General features: G+C 43.3%; 1 protein-coding gene across 6 annotated transcripts in view; it reads left to right on the top strand.

Moving 5' to 3' along the window:
- TNK2 (tyrosine kinase non receptor 2) overlaps positions 1 to 23,004 on the top strand; it is a 241,147-nt gene that overhangs the window by 180,119 nt on the left and 38,024 nt on the right. For all 6 annotated transcript variants that reach the window (XM_040349625.1, XM_040349624.1, XM_040349620.1 and 3 more), the window contains 3 exons: positions 6,024 to 6,170; positions 6,496 to 6,590; positions 17,055 to 17,249. In XM_040349625.1, coding sequence (XP_040205559.1) covers positions 6,024 to 6,170; positions 6,496 to 6,590; positions 17,055 to 17,249 — 437 coding nt within the window. The remainder of the gene's footprint in view (positions 1 to 6,023; positions 6,171 to 6,495; positions 6,591 to 17,054; positions 17,250 to 23,004) is intronic.

Here is a 23,004-nt window from a genome sequence, read left to right on the forward strand (position 1 = left end):
GACCACTGGGTAAAGTACTACGGCCGGCCAGGAACATTACAGCTTTGAATAGCTTTGTAATGATTGGCGCCACGCTGCGTGTATAGACACTCCCCCTCGCTCGAGATTGGACAGTTCACCCGAGCAAGGGGGAGTGTCTATGCGTGGCGCAAATCATTACAGCTATTCAAAGCTGTAATGTTCCCGCCCGTATTACACAGTCAGCGGCGTAACGGCGGCGGATCGCAGCGGCGAATTGCGGCTCCGGTGGCGGCGGTCGGCGGCGCGGCGCGGGGGGGTTAAGTATTCTATTTGTGTATCGGGGCGGGGTATCGGCGTCTGACTACCGCCGAAAAAACTCGGAATCGGTCCCGATACCGATACTAGTATCGGTATCGGGACAACCCTAGTACTAACCATCCAAAAATCGTCAGATCGTTCATTGGATGAAATTACTTGTTTACTGTGTTCGGGCCCTAAGTCTCGTTACTGCAGGTCAGGAAAATTATGGTATAATGCCTGCAAAAACATCCGCTTACATAGCAGCCTGTAGCAGTCACTACCGAACTATCAGAATCATGATGTGCAACATTCTGATCAGGCATGTTTTCCCTTAGCTTTCCTTTTCTATTGCATGGCAGCTTTCACATCCATGTGTTATATGCAATCCAGACTTAGTGTGCAAGTGGCAATATATAAAGCAGTATTAAATCTAAAAGCAATAATTTAATTTACCAATCCTTAAATGTGGTGGCTGCATTATTTTCATTTATAAGGCCTTTTTTCCCCTCTTTGTTTTCACCTGGTGAACTGTCCAGAGTAAAGCTGGCCATACCCTGTTTTATTTTTTATTTTCATTCAGCCAGTCGGCTGGAAAAGTAAAAAAGAAAAGAAAAAAAATTATTTCATATTACTGTTACTGTAAGTGCTTAAAAAGTATTAGAGTTCATCTTTAATTTGTCAGTCAAGTACATCTGAATCTGCCAGTGCAAAAGCCTTATACACACCATCGGACTTCCATTGGACTTCTCTGGATTTTTGTCCGAAGGGGCGTTCGGCGTGAACTTGGTATGCATACAATTACACAGGGCAGAACTTTTTCAGCCAACATTCACCAAATCACGTGTTTTTTCATTTTTTTACCGCCACCCTTTGGGCAACTTCTGCTATTGTAGTCTGATGTTTAGCATTGGTTCGGCGCATGCGTGTTTGTACTTTGGAGCATGTTAGTTTGAGAGCATGTACAGCGAACATTTGTCCGTTGAAAAACCGACAATTGTCTGATGGAGCATACAGATGGTCGGATTGTCCGATAAAACACGTCCGTCGGACTGTTGTTGTCAGGAAGTCTGATCCTGTGTATAAGCCTTAATACTACACTCTCCCCAGAATGACTATGCTGCTGTCCAGAGGTGTCTCCATTGCTCCACCTTTCAGAGTGGAGACACACTAAAGCCTTGTACACACGATCGGATTTCTATCGGACAAATCCGTGGATTTTTGTCTGAAGGGGCGTTGTCCGTAAACTTGTTCTGCATACAGATGGCAGAACTTTCTCAGCCAACATTCACAAAACCACATGGTTTTGCTGCTCTTTAGCACCACCCTTTGGGCAACTTCTGCTATTGTTGTCTTATGGTTAGCATTGGTTCGGAGCATGCGTGTTTAGTCCGACGGATTTGTGTACACACGATCGGATGATCCGACAGAATACATTTGTTGTCGGACAATTTGAGAGCATGACCATCCAACATTTGTTGTCGGACAATTTGAGAGCATGACCATCCAACATTTGTTGTCGGGCAATTTGAGAGCATGACTATCCAACATTTGTTGTCGGACAATTTGAGAGCATGACCATCCAACATTTGTCGGGCAATTTGAGAGCATGACTATCCAACATTTGTTGTCGGACAATTTGAGAGCATGACCATCCAACATTTGTTGTCGGACAATTTGAGAGCATGACCATCCAACATTTGTTGTCGGACAATTTGAGAGCATGACCATCCAACATTTGTTGTCGGGCAATTTGAGAGCATGACTATCCAACATTTGTTGTCGGGCAATTTGAGAGCATGACCATCCAACATTTGTTGTCGGGCAATTTGAGAGCATGACTATCCAACATTTGTTGTCGGGCAATTTGAGAGCATGACTATCCAACATTTGTTGTCGGGCAATTTGAGAGCATGACTATCCAACATTTGTTGTCGGACAATTTGAGAGCATGACTATCCAACATTTGTTGTCGGACAATTTGAGAGCATGACTATCCAACATTTGTTGTCGGACAATTTGAGAGCATGACTATCCAACATTTGTTGTCGAAAATCCGACAACAATTGTCCAAGCATACAGACGGTCAGATTATCCAACAAAACACATCCATCACATAATTGTTGTTGGAATATCCGATCGTGTGTAGGAGCCTTAAGATAAAAAGTTTGTTACTGGCTGGATCACCAGGTGAAAAAAAAAGAATGCAGTCACCACATTTAAGGATTGCTAATATATTACATTTTTATTTTGCCTTTAATACCACCTAAACAAATTTACCTTGTTTGTTACAAAAAAAGGGAGCATAAACCCAGAAAAATAGCTTATATTCTTCCTAACAGCCTATTTAGGAAAAGGAAATGTTGGTTAATTTTTCTATGTTTCGTGTAGTTGACATGATGTCTGGAATCCTGTATTCATAATATAAAAAACTAAATTTTAATGTTTCATGTGATTCATTCTGAAAATGCTAGGTGCCTGGCAGTCTGTACCTTCCACATTGAGTCACAGACATAGAATACGCATGCAGCCAGTGAAGGCAGGCTGAAATCATCACTCATGAACTGCATACTCGTTCTAGATCAATACTTCATAGTATTGAAAGCCACTGGATCAGCATGAGAGCCAAGCAAGAAGGATTTTGCATAAGAGGGGTTGAGCAGTGGCAGCACACTGATTCCCCACCCTATAGGTGTCCTTGATTTGCTCTGGATTTATAGTGAATTTGTGAAACAAATAGATTTGTTTTTTCTATATAGAAATATACTTCATGCTCACAATGGATGTTTTTTCTTTTACATATGTTGATACAAATGATGTTGTCTTTAAAACGTGTTTTATTTATTGTACTATGTTTTTGTATTTATGTCCATGATTGTTTGGAAAATCATTAGATAAGTTAGTAAACAGAAAATATATTTTTTTTCCCAAGCCACTTCTCAAGTCTTGTAAATGGGTTGTTTCAGCATTTCCCACAGTAGGGTCTGTTAGACCCCTTACATGCTGGGGCTGCCTGTGCATTAACAGTAAAGTGCCACTTGTTTTAGCGGCGCATTACCGCTTTTTATGCAATCCTTTTCGACCGCTAGCCAAAGGGTTAAAAACTCCTGTGTTGCTGCGCTTCCGAAGTGCTTTTCAGGCACTTCGGAAGTGATGCTTATTCATTGCAATGGGCAGGGCGTTTTGGGAGCACTGTATACAGCGCTCTCAGACCGCCCCAAAGATGCTGCTTGCAGGACTTTTTCTAACATACAGTAAGCGCACAGCCCCAGTGTGAAAGCACCCATTGCAATGAATGGGAGGCAGTTTTCTGGCGCTTTACAGCTAAAATGTCTGATAACTGTCTCAGTGTGAAAGGGGTCTTAGAACTTGTTAAACTGTAAATAAAACTAGCTATTCTTTTCATGTGCTAAAGTCCCTGTTCACACATTTTGCGACTTGTCATGCAAATTGACAGCTCCAAATAGAATGACAAGTCACACCCTATTGTTGTCTGTTCAAATCTGTGCTACTCTGACTGTGCTGTGCCGCACTAATTTGAAAAAAATTTCCTGCGCTATTTTTTGCAATTTCAGGTGCGACTTGCATAGACATCTGCACCTGAAATCGCATTGACCTGCAGCTTTGAAATCTTACTATTTCAAGGGAAGTAGCACACATTCAAAGTCGCATTTAGTGTAAATGGTGGCTAAAGGAAGCATGTGTGATTCACAAACCCGCCAATATGACAGTGCTGGTTAAAGTATAACTAAAGGAAACATTTTTTTTTTAATAGAGTGCAGAGGGATTAGAACCCCTGTCAGTTTGCGTTGCTGTCTATGCCCCCCTTAAGGATTTCTATTTGTCCTTGAATTATCATTGCAAGTAAAAGTAAAAGAAAATCCCACGTGTCCCCGGAAAAGTAATAGAAGGTATATCTTCCAATAGGGACACTATTTCCCGTGACTGGGGGTCCCCAAGGAATTCCCTTAATTTACAGGGATTTCCTCCCACTACCTGTTTAACTATGGGAAAGGAAGTGAAGGGAATCTTCACAATGGAGAAATAGATGGAGGAAAAAAAATCTGACTGAGGTTATAACCCCCCCCCCCCATTACTTTATCCAAAAATGAAAAAAAAAATATGTTTTACCTATAGTTATACTTTAATAGTTGTCAGAACAAACAGAAGGTATTCAGGTACCTTTCAATCCAGGGTCACCTGGAGCTGCTCCACATATTTTGCACTTTCTGAAAGTGGACATTGGACACATTCCCAGCCCATATCTGTTGGCGTGGTCATTGTCCCCCAGGTAATTAATGCTTGTACAAATTGTGACTTCTACAAAGTACCTATTTTAATACATGCCTTGCTACAGCTTCTGGCTTGTTGTCTTGCCACAAAGAGCCTCAGCAGCCTCTCACAGAGCCCAAAATATGGTGGATTAACTGCATGTACCTGTGACCTTTTTTGGTTAATTAACTATAGTTTATGACCACAATAAACTATTGTTTAGTAGATCCTAAAATACACTGTCTAGTACACAGTCCTGCAAATCTTCGACTTTTAATACAATTTGAATTCAAAGTGGTTGTAAACCTCAGACATAAAATGTGAACAAAGCATATCTCTCGGTAGTGTATACTTGTCTCAGTTAAAATCACTAAGTGTAATTTCTGTCTACTGCTTTGTTCCTCTGCTATCAGCATGAATCACTTTTGACAAGTGTTCCTGACACCAAGAGAAAAATGGTGACAGGGAAGGGACCTCCAGCACACAGCCTGTGATTGAGAGCATCAGCTATGTTCCTGTGAGCTGTGTGAAGGGTGTGCCTCTTCCCTCCAATCAGCTCTCAAGAGCTCTCCTCACTGATCTCTGCAGAGTGTAACTTCAGCTCTCTGCCCCTATTTTTCTGACAACTCAGACAAGCTTCTAAATTCAGTACTGAGCAGATAAAGAGAAGACAGAAGAAAGTGCTGCAGGTAAACAGATACAACTTGTGTTAGGCCCCGTACACACGACCGAGTTTCTCGGCAGAATTCAGCCAGAAACTCGGTCGGAGCCGTATTCTGCCGAGAAACCCTGCCGTGTGTACACTTTCGGCCGAGGAAGCCGACGAGGATCTCGATGAGGAAATAGAGAACATGTTCTCTATTTCCTCGTTGTTCAATGGGAAATTTCGGCTCGCCGAGATCCTTGGCGGCTTCACAAGGAACTCGACGAGCAAAACGATGTGTTTTGCCCATCGAGTTCCTCGGACGTGTGTACGGGGCCTGAGAGTATTCGTTTCATCCCAGTGTATCACCTAATGACAGTCACTTCACTGGGTATATGGAAGGGTTTACAACCAATTTAAACTTTTCTTTAAATGGAGTTTTAAATAAAAGGGGAAAGCATACTGAACGGGATCTACCAAGACTGGAGCAGCCAGAATGTGGATCAGCTGTGCAGGGAACCAATCAGCTTCTATCTTTCATTTTCAATGCTTGACTGCACAAGCTGAAGCTGACTGGTTACAGCTGCTGTAGTTTTAATACATTCCCCACATTGTTTGTCCACACACAAAATCTCAAGAAAGGAAATTGTGTTGTCTGGGACAGCCAACCAGATTTCAGCCTTTTTGTACAAGTTAGGAAGTGAAAGAAGTCTTTGTACTAGTTGCGAATTACATAGACTTTTTGCCATGTTTTTTTGTACAAGATACACCACGTTCTCATTAGCTTCTGCTTGCAGTCTCCCCATTCTTTACTAACCATACATCTTACCTTTTTCTCTACTCTTTGCAGATTCTTCATAAGATTGATAAAGAGGGTGAACGTTTGCCGCGGCCAGAAGACAGCCCACAAGACATTTATAATGTTATGCTACAATGCTGGGCTCACAAACCTGAAGACAGACCAACATTTGTTGCCCTCAGAGACTTTCTAGTGGAGGTAAGGCCAGGACACAAATAAATAGCACATCTAGCTAAATTGTGTAATATTAAAAGGAGCAATAAGAGAAAAATATCACATAACATGTGTTGGTCCAGACACATTGGGATTCCAGATACTATGGGGGGTCCTTGGCAAAGCCCCATTAATGTTACACAATATTAAATACAGATGTCTGGTTTGGAATCAAAGTGGAATATCCAATAAATTGCAGATTTAGAGCCAGTTCTTTATTTCTGTCTAAGTTTAAAGGGTTTTAATGGTTTGTTGTGAAGCAATAATCACATTTGCTGACATTACCTTATTTTTGTCCTTTGTACTCTAGGCCCAGCCAACAGATATGCGAGCACTGCAAGATTTCCAGGAGCCGGACAAGCTGCACATCCAGATTAATGATGTAATAACTGTCATCGAGGGCAGGTACCAGTTCCCTCCCACCTGGGAACTTAACATGTTCATTGCTTCATACACAAGTATTAATCCTGCAATGCTGAACTTCTGCACCGGTGGCACTATACATTGAAAGGGAGCACTCACAGAACGTACAATGACACAGTGAATATGTGATGTCTTTGAAGAGATATAGACATTTTATTTACAGAGTACCTAACCCCCCTTTCTAAATTAAACCCACCGATACCTTCATCATGTTGCCCTGCCACTCCATTGGTTTGTCGGAACCTGTAGGAAATATCTAATGCTTCTGGGTATAGCTGGCCTTTTCCTGTTCCTCCCATGATGCAGTGCTCAGGCCTAAGTTGCCAATCACTGTTCAGAATGTTCAATCATTGGTAAAGGTTATTAATTGTTTTTAAGCTCTGTCACTGACCAACATGACACATACAAAAAAAAAGAGACCTTGGGTGCCAGCAGATGCAAGGGCATGGTGAAGGTATCAGGGGGTTGAGTGGTTGCATTTTTAAGAGAATCTTTTACTTTGCTCAGAATAGGCAAACTGATATATGGAGATTAAGATAGGTTTTATCCAAAATTGCGTGCCTGTTTCCTGATTCAAGTGTACTGTATTTTAAAAAGCCAAGTAGTTCTTCAGGCGCCTTGAAGCCCAGTGACTAAATTCCTTCATGAAGTAACTGGCCAACTTCATCGCATGTGCAGCTGCTGTGACGTTTTTTTATTTCACTTTTATCTTGCCACATTGTAGTAGTAGTGCTGGGAACTGATGTGTTTTCATACAAACTAAGTACTATGTCCAGTAGGCATATATGCTGTTTAACAACAAAGGCCTGGGGAATGCCCAGGAAAAACCAAGCCTACTTACCGACCAGCTCGCAGACAACCAATTAACCTGTCTAACAGTATGCGTTAAAAACAGGGGTTTTGTCCACATGCATTTGCAAACACATGCGTGAGCCACAGAGCCGCGTCACGGCACACTGGAATCTGTGGTCCTAACACTAAACTGTGAGTGTCCCCACAATGGAGGCACATGCATTCTGATGGATAGATGAGGACAGGTGGACTGAAGGGGAGCCACCCTTTCTTAAAAGGTACAGTAGCACACCAAACACCCAGCATGTAGCTCAATGGCTGCAAAGGTGTTGGTGCATTGCTAGACCAATACAAACAGCAATGTGACTGGTTTCCACCGTCAGCAAGAGGGGCTTCTTATATTGGTGGAATTTTAATGTCACAACACTCCTTACAACCAGTCTGACTTTTAGAAGCTCACTGCTTTTGAACTTATGGAGAGGTCTATGAGAAAAAGATAAAAGGATGCTTCTGTGCGAGAAGTGACTTTTTTTTTCTAAACCTATAGGTGTAGTTTAATAATAAAAGAATGTTGGTGTCTAGATGACATCAAAATGACAAACTTCTAGGTGAGGAGAAAATGCCCAACAAGCACTGCCCATCTCCCAGCTGAAGCAACCAGTCACCAGGTCCACCGTGTGGGATGTGTATCTATGCTTCTGTGAAAACTGATTTTCAGAATGTCTGTGTTTGTAAAGGATCATTAAGGCAGGGCTGTGCAGGCGGCGAGATGACAAATTATTTTGTTCAAAACTAGCTGTGTTTGTATTTCAGGCAGACACTACAGGTACTCTTTACAGAACATGTTTCATGGTATGTAAAGTTGTTCTAGAAGGTGTAAATATAGCTGGAAACATTTCTTATATAGTAACTGGTGGCTTTGCTTTAGACTTGTACCCTCCTGTTATTAGAAGCCACATTTCTTATTTCCCTAAAGCTTATTTTGTGTTTTGTGACAGCAGCTTATGTGATTGGTTGATATTCTAGGATTGTTCTCTAGTGGTTTTAGTGATCGTTCTTTCTAATGACTTGTTATATGCGTCGGTTTTCTGTAAAAGGTGTTCTCTTCCTAATATACTGGAAAATCAGGGGTTACTCATAGAGTGTGCCATTGACTCACCCTATGGTTAGGTTATCAGGTCTGGGTGGAGAGCTACATGTGAGTCATGGAGGAGCGCCCATCACAACCACACCTCGTAATTGTGCCCGGGCGTCAGGGACAGGCTACGTAGACTGATAACTGCAGCCCAGCTTGAATATGTGTGCACAGATTAACTCACACACACACGCACACACACACACACACACTACCATATAACCTAACTGACAACTGTAAGAAGCTCTTGTTTCAAAGCAGGACTATTATATTACACATGGTCATCCAGGATATTGTATATTTTAACACTAATCCACAACAACAAAAGAACTGAACAGGTATATATAAAGAGTTTCATGATAAGCAAAGCTGATTTTCTGGAGCTCCCATTTGTATATTTAAAGGCCTTCTGCAAGTAATATGGTCCTCTGCACTAGGAAATTATTTTTAAGATCCTGTTTTTTGAATATTTATCACAAAATTACATTCTTTAACAGTTGTATAGAGCAGGTGGGAGCATTGAGTAAATATAGCTGTGTAAATCAATTTGCTCTTCTGGCTAAGACAGATTGGGGTAATTTCAGGTAACTATTTGAAAAGATCCCTAGTAGCAAATATTCAAACGAGAACTTTGAAGGCCGAAGTGGAGAAGGGTTCCATGTGAGCAGAATTTGAGAATCACAGGGGTTGTCTTCGCTGACCTCCTCCTAAAGCAGGCTGCACACATTACAATCTGAATGTACAATCTCGTGTTAAATTTACCAGCTGTGTAGTATGTGGGCCTTTCTAAGTATAGAACAATGCAATGAATTGTTTAGGTAGCCCATAGCTCTATGTAATCTGATTATTTTGCATAGACTCTACAATTGGATTGTAATGCAAGTGGCCAGCTTTGACCTTTTTAGTGACTAAGGCCCCTTTCACACGGACGGATAGAATGGTGCTTTTAGTTGCAGATTTTACCGCAGCTAGAAGCACACAATGCTTTCCTATGACACCCTTCACACACTACGGTTACCTGCGGTTTTGTTACCCGCGATTTTGTGCGGATAGAAAAAATAGAACTGAATGCGTCCAGCTGCGAAGTCCCGTAGCTATCGGCACATAACCACAGGTAACCGTAGTGCACTGTGTCAGCTGCGTTTTGTATGAACTCCACGCCTAATTTCAAATAAAAAACGGCATGGGGTTCCCCTCAAAATCCATACCAGACCCGTATCCGAGCACGCCGCCCTGCCGGCCAGGAAAGGGGGTGGGGATGAGCGGGCATCCCCCCTTCTTAACCGTGCCAGGCCGCATGCCCTCAACATGGGGAGGTAGGTGCTTTGGGGCAGGGGGGCCCCCTGCGGCCACCCCACCCCAAAGCACCCTGTCCCCATGTTGATGAGGACAGGGCCTTTTCCCGACAACCCTGTCTGTTGGTTTTAGAGGTCATGCGGGCAGGGGGCTTATCGGAACCTGGGAGCCCCCTTTAATAAGGGGCCCCCCCCGATCCCGGCCCCCTACCCTAGGTGAATGAGTATGGGGTACACACTACACAGGGTTTTTCAAGTAATTTATTAGTCAGCTCCGGGGGGCGTTCTGCCGGGGCCCCCGCTTTCTTCTTTTAAGCTCTTTTACGAGCGAGGGCCCCCGGGCTTCTTTGGTATCTTGTGGGGGGGGGGGGGGGGCGTACGTTCAGAGACAGTTGGGCGCTTTTTTCAACTGCCCCGGAACTCATTCAATGTTATCCTATGTGACCATGTACACAGTCTTGTTTATTGCCGTTTTTAGGCAGTTGCGTTTAACAGTGTTACTTTGAAAGCAAAAAAATTGGTTTAGACGCAGAAGATTTCCACGTTTCAGCAGCGTTTCGTTTATAGGCGTTATTCGTTTTTGGCCATTTAAAAAAACTTATTTTTTTTAAACTCTTCTTAACGCAAACGCGGCATGTAAACGCGGCAAAACTGACATTTTAAACGTGGGTTACTATCTGTCAAGTTTAACCATTTAGGAGCAGTTGTAAAAGCAACACAGTTGCTTCTCTGTCTATGATCGCAATACTTTTAGTTACTGACCTAGAACAAGACCACATTGGGGGTTATTTACGAAAGGCAAATCCACTTTGCACTACAAGTGAAATTGCACTAAAAAGTGCACTTGGAAGTGCAGTCGCTGTAAATCTGAGGGGTAGATCTGAAATTAAGGGAAGCTCTGTTGATTTTATCATCCAATCATGTGCAAGCTAAAATGCTGTTCTTTTTATTCTCCTTGCATGTCCCACTCGGATCTACACTGACTGCACTTTCAAATGCACTTGTAGTTTACACTTTTAGGGGAGAAAAAAATGATCTGTAAAGTTGTTGTGGGTCAGTGCCTCAAAGTATTAAAGCTATTGGATTAACATGAAACCGCTAAAAAAATTTCAAAGAGAGGTCCAAAATGGCAGCCTCTTTCTTCTTTAACTACACGTTTCCTTTAAGTCTATCAACATACCTTCTAATGTTTCAACACAAGTTCAAGGGACTCCTTTTAATACGTATGGAGCTAAAGGACATGCCCCTGTTACATAGGCCATGAAAAACAAATACACAAAAATTATTGGTTAAACCCATAACTGCTTTTTTCCCCACCATTTCTTTTCTATTATACTGGCTTTTAAAAAAAATTTTTTTTTTAAAGATGATATGAGAGATTTAGTATAGTCTAACATATTTGGGTGATTGTTTACAATCACTTTAACTACCATTCAGTTTAAAGGAACACTAAAGGCAGAATTTTTTTTTTTTAAAATAACAAACATGTTATACTTACCTCCACTGTGCAGCTCGTTTTGCACAGAGTGGCCCCGAATCCGGTCTTCTGGGGTCCCTCGGCGGCTGTCTCAGCTCCTCCTCACAAAAGCTTTCCACGTTCATGCGAGCTCCCTCGCATGGTGGAAAGCTTTTGCGAGCGCGCTCCCGTAATACAGCGGCGTCCATAGCCGCCGACTTTATCACTCGGCCCCGCCCCCGGGTGAGGTAAGTAAAACGGGGGCTCGGGGGGGGGGGGGGGGGGCGTTGCTGTCAGATGTTTTTTTACCTTAATGCATTGGGTGAATTAAGGTAAAAAAAACTTTTACCTTTACAACCCCTTTAAAATAGACATGAGCCCCGGTTCACACTGGTGTGGTTTGTCTTACAATTTGACTGTTCAAAGTTGCATGACAAGTCACACCCCATTTCCGGCAATGAAACCATTCAAATTGTTGCAACTTTGAATAAGTTTCCTGCACTACCTTTTTTTTTATTGCGACTTGCATAGACTTTTGTTAAATGAAGTGGCAAACTGCAAAGAAATTGGCGGTCCAAATCACATCGATTTGCGGATTTAAAATCACGCTAGTGTGATTTCAAACCCGCACTGGTGTGAACCAGGGCTGAAAGGCAAAACATTTGTGTACAGGTCTAAAAAAAAAAAACATTATAAATACCCTTTCTCCCCTTTATATAAGTGATCACATTCCCTCTGTTTTCAGCTGCAAAAGGGCTGGGGGAGGAGAAACGGCAGCTCACTGATCTTCCCAGTGAAAGGCTGTGCGAGGGGGGTGGGTGGGGGGGGGTGTCAGGCCAAGTCTTATCATTGGAGAGCAGGGTGAGTTCCAAGCATAGTTGGAGAATTGACCAACGTGGGTTTTCATGCTTAGTGTGGTCAATTTTTAATAGTAAAGCAGAGGGACCGGCAGGAACACCAGGGATTTCACACAAATGAAGCAATACAAAGAGAACAGGATACTTTCTCATACAAGTACATGGTACAGCAGCCACATATCGGGAATATGATATGTTGGGTTTACATACTCTTTAAATACTATTTTACATCAGAGGGACTTAACAGTAGGGATAAACCCTTCACACGAGGGTCAGTTGGAAGCTCTGTCTTTTAGGCAGAATAAAATGGCAACTACCTTCTTCAAGTCTATAGAAGTGGAAGCAAGATGGAAAGGAAGTGACTGATTGCTTCCTTAGTGCCATGTTGGCAAGCCTTTTTTAGGAAGGCTGTGTGTCAGAGACTGCATTTAACCCATTACAGTGCGAGTGCTGTAAAACAGCTATAAAAGGTTAAATCAGAGCTCCAGTCCCCTAGGCAATTTTTTGACAAAAGCACCTCCATGATTCTTGCTACTTTAACTGTATTATTTGGATATTGGCATAACTGTCCACATACTTGTTACTTGTAAATCTGTAATCTCTTAATTGATCTCAGATACAATTAGCGGCCATCGAGGATGTGGGCAACTGAAGGATTTCCTGGGATTCAGTGCAGCTGGCTACCAAGCATGCACCTCCTGATCTCACGCCTGCGCAGTAATGACACTGTGTGGCACACTTTGCTGATTACAGGCTGCCATAGCAATGGCAGCATTGGTGTAAGTTCCCACCCTGTTATTATGGTAACCTGTCAATCAACAGAGAACCCAAAATCTCGCACTCGTACCCTTTTTATATGCCCAAAGAATCCTGGGATTGATGACATCCCAGAAGTCCATGGGCCTGACTAGTGATGTAGTCGCCTAGGCAGCCGTGACTGGAGGTCATGGGGAAGACTAATTAAAAAAAAAGTACTTTCATTATGAATTTCCCCATGTAAATATCCAAAAAGTAAATCACTATATGTGCAAATTACATTGGGGGTAATAATGAAAAATGAGTGTAACTCCGCTTTAAGTTGTGGGGTTGTGTGGGGATCTCAAAATGTAAATGTAAAAACCCTTTCACCCTGGCATTTTAACGCACCTGTAAGCCGCCTCCCATTCATTTTAGTATGACTTTTCACACTGGGGCGATGTGCTTGTGGGACGTTAGGAAAAGCCCTGAAAGCAGCATTTTTGAGGCCGTTTGGGAGCGTTGTATACAGCGCTCCCAAAATGCCCTGCCCATTGAAATGAATGGGCTGAAAAGCGCGTTGTAAGCGCCGCAACACGGGGTGCTTTTAACCCCTCCTTCGGCTGCTAGCGGGGGTTAAAAGCGCCCGCTAGCTGCCGAATAGCACCGGTTAAACAGCGGTATACAGCGGTAAAGTGCCACTAAAACAAGAGGCGCTTTACCGCTAATGCTCGGGCGGCCCCAGTGTGAAAGGGGTCTTATAGGGTTTCACTTTTTGGTAGTAAACAGAACAAGTTCACTGCCTCATACAAAGCATATCATGATCAATATCATAGTAAAACAGAAAAAAAGAGAAAATACCGTGCTCCCTTATGGTGACTAAACACAATACAAATAAGTGAAATACTGAAAATGCATCTAACCTAGCAGTAAATGCAATATTATGAATATAAAGCAGCAGTGAAAAATTGTGCGACAACACAAATAAGCAAAAGAAAATACGGAAACTGCGCTATAAACCAACATGGAAATAAAAACAGTGGAAAATATCTTAAAATATAAACAATATAAATGCCACACTAAGTGCATAAGTGTGAATGTGACCCATATGGTTTTATATTAGATGATGTAGGAGTCCAATTGCCCACAACTAAATGGCAGCAAAAAGGAAAAAAAGTCCTGATATGTGTCAAACAAAAGTGATTCCACAATAGCAGAAATGTGAAAAAAAGCCTATGATGGCACCAATATCACACGTGTCCCTTCACCAGAAGTACAAGTCTGCTTACCAGAACACAGGCTAAATAGGCCTGGAAGTCAAACACACTCTGGACTGGAATAGGTCGTTAGCCAGGAAGATGAACACAGGAAATCCGAACGGATCCAAATCGATCTTCTCAATTTCGACGGCTGGAGGGTGGATGGAAGTAATCCGAACGAGTGGAAACAATCACCTCACTCACAGCAGGTATCTCGTACAGTACCAAGGGAAGAAATACTCGCATAGCATAATATTGTATGCACAGAGTTTAATATAAAAAGAATCAGATATACTTACAAAAGCATCTGAATAAAATCACGTATAAAAACAAACCGCCGGCAAGCAGACACCCTTCCTATGGGCGAAGACGTCAGCGCGTCAACTTCCCGACGATCGTTGCGTCTCACAAAGACATCGTCACAGGGGATTTTATTCAGATGCTCATTCACCTAGGGTGGGGGGCCGGTATCTGGGGGCCCTCCAGATTCCGATAAGCCCCCCGCCTGCAGCCCCCGACAACCAACGGCCAGGGTTGTCGGGAAGAGGCCCTGTCCTCATCAACATGGGGGCAGGGTGCTTTGGGGTGGGGGGGGCCGCAGGGCGCCCCTTGCCCCAGAGCACCTTCCTCCTTATGTTGAGGGCATGCGGCCTGGCACGGTTAAGGAGGGGGGGGGCGCTCGCTCGTCCCCACCCCCTTTCCTGACTGGCCAGGCTGCTGCTCGGATACAGGTCTGGTATGGATTTTTTCGGGGGACCCCCCACGCCGTTTTTTCGGTGTAGGGGGTTCCCCTTCAAATACGCACCAGACCCATGGGCCTGGTTTGCTCTTGGAGGGGAACCCATGCCGTTTTTTTGTCAAAATTTGGCGTGGAGTTCCCCCTCAAGATTCATATCAAACACAGTGCCTGATATTGGCAGGGATCCAAGTCGGATCCCCACTAATTGAAAGTCAGACTTCCAATCCAGGGCAAAGTCGGATCAAAGTAGTCTCCTGTTCATGAAAGTCGATGGATGTAGGATAAATGTAGGATCAGTGTAGGGCCAATGTCGCAGAGCAAAGTGTGTAGTATAGTGTGAACCCAGCCTCATATAGAATAAATCAAACATAGGTGGTGTGTTTGGTCACTTTCAGTGCTGTGTATGGTGTCCATGCTGAAGGTTTTTATTGTAATATGAATATATGAAATCAGTTGCAGTGTTTAGATACACCTGGTAATTATACTTTAATGTCCTTCTTGTAGCATGTTAGTTAACTCATATTTATAAAATTGTACCCATTTAATTATTTTTTGCTGACTTCATTGTCAGCTTGTATTACAACAGGTATTTCTCGGTGCTCTGATGAAATCAGCGGCTGCCAAAGAATGGGTTAAATGCAGAACAATGAACTTAAATGCACTCATTTCCTTTGACCCGGCCTGTGTACCAATGGCGTGCTGCAGCTTAGATACACTCTTACACACCCACACACAGCTCCCATTCCTGCTGGCAGCCACACAGCGGGGGCAGGTGAGCTGATCTTTAGAGAAGGGATGGGTTACAAGTGAAAGGGGGGGAGGGGAAAGAGGTGTAAGAGCAGCAGGGACACAAGTCCTGTCAGAACAGGGGACACAGGTTGCATTTCTTTCTCTGGGGCTGTGTAAGTAATATTCTAGTAACATCTGGTAGAGCTGAAAATGATTAGCTTTAAACTAGCTTCTAATCACATACTAGGACTTGCTGTCAATAGCTGTCTGATTTATGTTTTTACAAGCACACACACGTTACATTCAATTAATAGATGCCCATTAGTGTAAAGTCTTCTACTGACATTTCTATTTTTTAAGTTTTAACGTAATCCACAATGCCAATTTAGACAAGTATGATTTTTTTTGTTCTTTGTGTGTTTACCGGTCATAGCTGTTCACAATTCTTTCCTGTGTTTCTTGTAATGGTTAGACACAAGGGAGCAATAGAACGGTAATTGCTCAGGGTTGTAAGAATAGTACAGAACTGTCTACATTTGTAGTCATGGGCTTTCCCTTGGGCATAGCTTTAAATTTACAACAACTAGTAAAGGTTTCTGTGAATGATAGCATGTAGATTTGATTGGTTTTACCTGAATGCGAGTTAGGTCCGTGTTTTCTTACTTGTCACGTCTATCCTGAAGTTCTGTCCTGTGCTGTCCCACACCCTTGTTTGGTGACATTTTTTATGGCAGTTCTCTCACACACACACATTGGTAATGTTCTCTACATATCCTGACCTGTATGAGATGTCATATACATCTATACAAGTCGTAGTTACACACACATTACTCAGTGTAATATGATAAGGGATTTTATGGCTTGTTCTGCTTGGCAGGTTGTGTGGGAGACAAACTGTTGTAGTGTCCTGCCACATTAATTGGGCTTCACTTCCCCTTGCCTTTATTTGATTAGCCCTAGTAATAAGAGGATACCAGTCATATCTTGCCCATTGCCCCCTCAAGTTGCTGACGTTCTGAGCCAGGTAATTAGTGAAAGAGCGAAGAAATTCCAGAGGAGGCAGGAAGGAGTGCTTGTGACATGTGAACATTTCAGGGATTGTGCTGTGTCTGTGCGTGCCTCTCTGGGGATGACAGGAAGACAGGCTGACTCAGTCTTTACTATGCATGCACCCACGTGTTAATTGGCCAAATAGTTAATCTTACAAACTGAACACGTAACCACTCCAGTCTTATAAACCTGTACTACTGAGGATACAGACATCTGCTGGAAGCTGTGGTTACCGTGTTCTTATGGTGAGCCAAGAAAGACATGAGACAGCATTCCCTTTGTGGTTTTCCATGTACTGTACCCCTCCCCACACCCTTTCCTCTAGTAGGTATTACTTTTGCTGAGAGAACCTGTTCATTTTTGTTTTTTCTTGTGCCATGACATATATCTTTTCCACAGGGCAGAGAATTATTGGTGGAGAGGTCAGAACAAGAGCACGTTGAAGGTTGGTCAATTTCCACGCAATGCTGTGACATCTGTAGCTGGACTGTCTGCTCATGATATTAGCCGACCCCTAAAGAACAGTTTTATCCACACTGGTCATGGAGATACTGTGCCTGCTCACTGCTGGGGCTTCCCTGACAGGATTGACGAGTAAGTTCTAAAAACTGAATGTTCAGAAATGCCTTGGTTTGTCTGCATGGTGGTGTGCTATTTTTGTTATTATGTTTCTATTTGATGTACAATATAATGCTCTGTGCCATTCAATTCCTGCTGAAGACAATGAATACTCTGACATTCCAGCATAGTAGCATTCACAATACAAGCTGGATAAAGTGTGTATGATAAATGCTTTTAGAGGCTAGAAGGGATGTGAATTTAGTAAAATGCATTGTATTGTCATCACACGAAGGGGATTGATTTTATCAAAGGTAAAAAAAAAAAGACATATTGGGGGTTATTTATGAAAGGCAAATCCACTTTGCACTACAAGTATAAATCTAAGGGGTAGATCTGAAATAAAGGGAAGCTCTGCTGATTGTATCATCCAATCATGTGCAAGCTAAAATGCAGTTTTTTATTTTCCGTGCATGTCCCCCTCCGATCTACAGCAACTTTACTTCCAAGTGCACTTGTAGTGCAAAGTGGATTTGCCTTTAGTAAATAACCCCCACTCCTAATCAGTCGGTGTGCACATTGGATTCATGTATAAGTCTCTAACTGTGTATTTGTTGGCCAAAACCAGCCACAGTTTTCCTTTTGTGTTTAGTCTGCCCTAGAACAGCTAAAGATGGAAATGTATTGGCTTTCCCTTTTATATCACTTTTGATGCTTGAGCCAAGGTATTATACCATTAATCAATGCATGTTCGGTATTAAACAAGGTCCATTCCATACCCATGCTTAAACACCCAGACTACTAAAGCTTTTCTCCTTTCTATTAGGGACTGTGGATATTTTTTTCATATACAGTATCTCACAAAAGTGAGTACACCCCTCACATTTTTGTAAATATTTTATTATATCTTTTCATGTGACAACACTGAAGAAATTAAACTTTGCTACAATGTAAAATAGTAAGTGTACATTCCGCTTCAGCCTCAGAATTAGAGGTGAGCATGTCTATAACCTGTCAAACCCTTTGACACTTTGGTTGGGTACTGAACATTCAGAAGTCAGTAATGGTACCGCCTCAATTCCTAGTATATCTGGGGTTGATTCTGGACTCCTCAGAGGCAAGAGTTATTTTCCCTGTGGAAAAGTTGCAGACCCTTCGGACTGCGGTGCGGCAGTTGACATCCCAGAAATGGTCGTAACTCTGCTTTTGCATGCGAGTCCTGGGCCTCATGGTGGCCTCCTCAAAGGCGGTACCATATGCGCAATCTCACATTAGTGCTACAGAAGTAAGTTCTGTCCAGATGGGACAAGCGCCCCTCATCCCTGGATTATCAAATCCGGGTGAGCAACCTGGTCAGGACCTCCCTTGTTTGGTGGCTGACCTCACGGCACTTCTGTCCGGAAAGTCGTTCTTTCCTTTTCACTGGATAGTCATCACGACGGACGCCAGCCTTACCGGTTGGGGGGGGGGGGTCTGGGGGGTTCAGTCGACCCAGGGTCGCTGGTCCCCGGAGGATTCCCACTTGCCGATCAATGTCCTGGAACTTCGGGCAATCAGGCTGTGCCTCTCCACATGGTCTCAGAGGCTACAGGGGCGTCCAGTCGGACAACGCCACAGCAGTGGCATATGTCAACCATCAAAGAGGAACAAGAAGCTCGGCTGCAGCATTGGAGGTCGCTCACATCCTAAGGTGGGCAGGAAAATATCGGCCCTGTCGGCCGTATACATTCCGGGCGTGGAAAATTGGCAGGCAGACTACCTGAGTCGCCAGATGCTGGACAAAGGAGAATGGTCTCTGCACCCGGATGTGTTCCAGCTCCTCTGCCAGAGATAGGGTACACCAGACGTAGATCTCCTGGCGTCCGGACTCAATCGGAAAGTATTGAGGTTTGTGGCCAGGTCAAGAGACCCACGAGCAGTTGCAACAGATGCGTTAGTGGCACCGTGGAGTCAGTACCGGATAATCTATGCCTTCCCTCCTCTAAGGCTCCTTCCTCATCTGCTTCGCAGAGTGAAGGCAAAGGGGATTCCTATGATCCTAATTGCTCCGGATTGGCCTTGGTACGCCGATCTAGTGTGTCTGGTAGCAGACGTCCCTTGGCGTCTACTGCTGAGAGAGGACCTGCTGTCACAAGGTCCCATACTGCATCCTGCTTTACAGTCACTGGCTTTAACGGCATGGCTATTGAAAGCCAGGTACTAAGAGACCACCTAGCTATTGAAAGCCAGGTGTCCAGAGTCCTGCTGTTCTTACAGTGTGGGGTGGACCAAAGGCTTGCGTTAAGTACGATTTTAGGGGCAGATTTCTGCCCTGGCTGTTTTTTTTTCAGCGACCCCTGGCGGCTCACTCTCTAGTGAGAACATTTGTACAGGGGGTTCGGCATGTGGCCCCTCCGGTCCGTCCTCCGCTACCTCCGTGGGACTTGAATTTGGTCCTCTCGTGCTTCAGAAACCACAGTTTGAAGAGATCAGGGAGATTCCCTTGTTGACACTTTCTCAGAAGGTGGTCTTTTTGGTGGCGGTCACGTCAGTTAGACGAGTTTCGGAGCTAGCAGCCTTGTCATGCAAGGCTCCCTATCTGATTTCCACAAGGATAAGGTGGTGCTGCGTCCACAGCCTTCTTTTCTTCCTAAGGTCATTTTGACCTTCCATCTCAAGGAAGACATTGTACTGCCATCCTTGTGTCCTCATCCGTCGAATCCTAAGGAGATGACGTGGCGCCGAGAGTATACTGTCTGTTACTGCTCCGTTCCAGAGTTCAGACTCACTGTTTGTTTTGGTGGCTGGTCCCAAGAACGGCCCAGCAGTCTCAATGGCCACCATTTCGAGTTAGAGCTGACAGATCGTGATCAGGCTTACGCCAGAAAGGGTCGGGCGCCTCCCTGTCACGATGCATTCGACCAGGGCAATGGTGCCTCTTGGGCTTTCTGACATTAAGCGTCTGTTTCCCAGGTGTAAGGCGGCGACCTGGTTGCCTGGTCACACTTTCACTAAACTTTACAAGTTGATGTGAGTGCATCTTCGGATGCTTCTTCGGCCGCAAAGTTTTGCAGGCGGCTGTTTAAAGTTACAACTCCTCAGTTGAGGAGCTCTGTTTTGTTTTGGGGTGAAGTTTAATTTTATGCTGTTCCCACCCCTCATTTTGACACTGCTTTGGGACGTCCCACTTTGTCAAGATTAAGGCTGTGTCCGTCCATGAACGAAAGACAAAATAGGATTTATACTCACTGTAAAATCCTTTTCTCTGAGTTCATGGACGGACACAGCACCCACCCCTCTTTTTTTAAGTTTGTACTGCTTGTTACGAACTGAGCTGCTTGGTGCAGGCTGAGGGGATATAGCCAGTAGGACCGCCCCCTAGGGGGCGGGGCTGTTCAGCTTTTGAAGTTGTTAACACTTTCTGCCTAGTCACTCCTAAAGAAAGGCTAATACCCACTTTGTCAAGATTAAGCCTGTGAAGGAGAAAAGAACATGGGGGACTTTGTATGAATCAAGCAGCCAAGGAGGGAACACGTCAAAGTGTGTCTGGTGGGTAGAAAATGATAACCAAGAACCAAAAATGTAGCACAGTAACACCATTTGTAGCCATTGAGTAAAAAATCAATAATACAATTTATTGCACATAGATGAATAGCATAATAATGACGTAACATGGTACCATGTGGGCTCATTGGCACCAAGAACAACACATATAGCACATTGTAGGTATAATAATAGCATATAATTGATATGGCTTGGCAACATAGAGGTTCATAATGTAGGTAAAAATAATATTAATATCCAGACTAACTGACGTGTCACTCCATCTTAGAAAAAAATTATAAAATTGGGATTCATCGGTAAACGCCAATGGTCCCAATAATGGTAAGATGGTACAATAATAATAAGTGAGCAAAAAATAATAAGCTCATCAAAGATTAAGGCTGTGTCCGTCCATGAACTCAGAGAAAGGGATTTTACAATGAGTATAAAATCCTATTTTTTCCTAGCCATTTTTTTCCTTTTTTAAAGATTATTTTCCTTCAGTTAGGACTTCTCTATACGCTGCTTGAGCTAGACACATTATGTAACTATTCTAATTGGTGTATCCTCAGCAAAACCTTTGGCTGCCGTATCCAGACCATGCTAAACTGGACAATTGCTGGGCGTGCCTGGAATTGGTCCATACATTGGGCTCTACATTGTGACACTTTCCAGACCTTTTTACCCTACTTGGGTTGCATGCAGCTACCATAACTCCAAGACTTAAGAGAGATCACTTCACTATTTATTGATGCGATACATGTCAACTTATAAATGGAAGAGCAGGCTGTAGCTTCCGCTAGTGCTGCTTCCTGTGTAGGATAACCTTAGAGGCCATACGATTACTAAACCTTTTCCAAAGCACTCCCTATTGCCAGATATCCTGTACAGCAACTCCTTATAAATTATTCAGACCTCCAAAATGTTTTGCAGTTCTATACCCACGAGTCCTCTAGTAATCAACCACTATTGATTAGGCCCGTCTCAACCACTTGAGTGCTGGAAGATTTTACCCCCTTCATAACCAGAGCACTTTTTGCTATTCGGCACTGTGCTATACTGTACGCAAATTATATTTTTATTATTTTTTTCACACAAATGGAGCTTTCTTTTGATGGTATTTGATCACCACTGGGGTTTTTTTTTGTGATATAAATGAAAAAATAAAGTAAAACATATCCATATTTCCTCATGAATTTAGGCCAACATATATTCTGCTACATGTCTTTGGTAAAACAAAAACGATCTTTGGTATGCAAAGAATGTCCTCTCTGCTCTCAGCCAAAAGTCAAAGTCTGGACAGTCTGCCAAGTTTTGAAAACATTCTCTCAGTGGAATGTTAAGTGTAAACATTGTATCAATTTGACTTTTACATCAAAGAAATAGACTTCTGTATGTAAATTAGGAACATTTAACCACTTAAACACCAAGGGGGAGATTCAGATAGAGATACGACGGCGTATCTCCTGATACGCCGTCGTATCTCTGAGATCCAACGGTCGGATCTATGCGACTGATTCATAAGAATCAGTTACACATAGATCTCCCTTAGATCCGACAGGTGTAAGTGACTTACACCGTCGGATCTTAGGCTGCAATCTCCTGCCGGCTGCTAGGTGGCGCTTCGGTTTTTTACGCGATGAATATGCGAATTCCGATTTCCGCCGATTCAGAAACGAACCCCTGCCCGTCTCTTTTTTTTTTTACGTCGTTTGCATTCGGCTTTTTCCGGCGTATACTTACCCCTGCTATATGCGGCGTATCCAATGTTAAGTATGGCCGTCGTTCCCGCGCCGAGTTTTGAATTTTTACGTTGTTTGCGTAAGTCTGTCGCGAATACGGATGGACGTAATTTACATTCACGCCAAAACCAATGACGTCTTAGCGACGTCATTGGGAGCAATGCACGCCGGGAAAATTCACGGACTGCGCATTTAAATCGGTGCGGGGACGCGCCTGATTTAAATACTACACTCCCCCTAGCCGCGTAATTTGAATTCCGCCGGGGGAGTTATGATCCGCCGGCGCAAGTTTCGAGGTAAGTGCTTTCTGAATACTGCACTAGCCTCTCAAATTTGCGCCGGCGGATCGTAAATCAGATAGATTACGCGGATCTAAAGATCCGCTAATCTATCTGAATCTACCCCAAACCTTTTTCTGACAGTTCTTTTCAAGTTAAAATCTTTTTTTTTTTTTTGCTTGAAAATTAATTAGAACCCCCAAACATTATATAGATATATATGTATAATTGTTTTATTTTTTGCAATAT

This window comes from Rana temporaria, chromosome 4 (assembly GCF_905171775.1).
Source record: "Rana temporaria chromosome 4, aRanTem1.1, whole genome shotgun sequence".
Taxonomy (NCBI): Eukaryota; Metazoa; Chordata; class Amphibia; order Anura; family Ranidae; genus Rana; species Rana temporaria.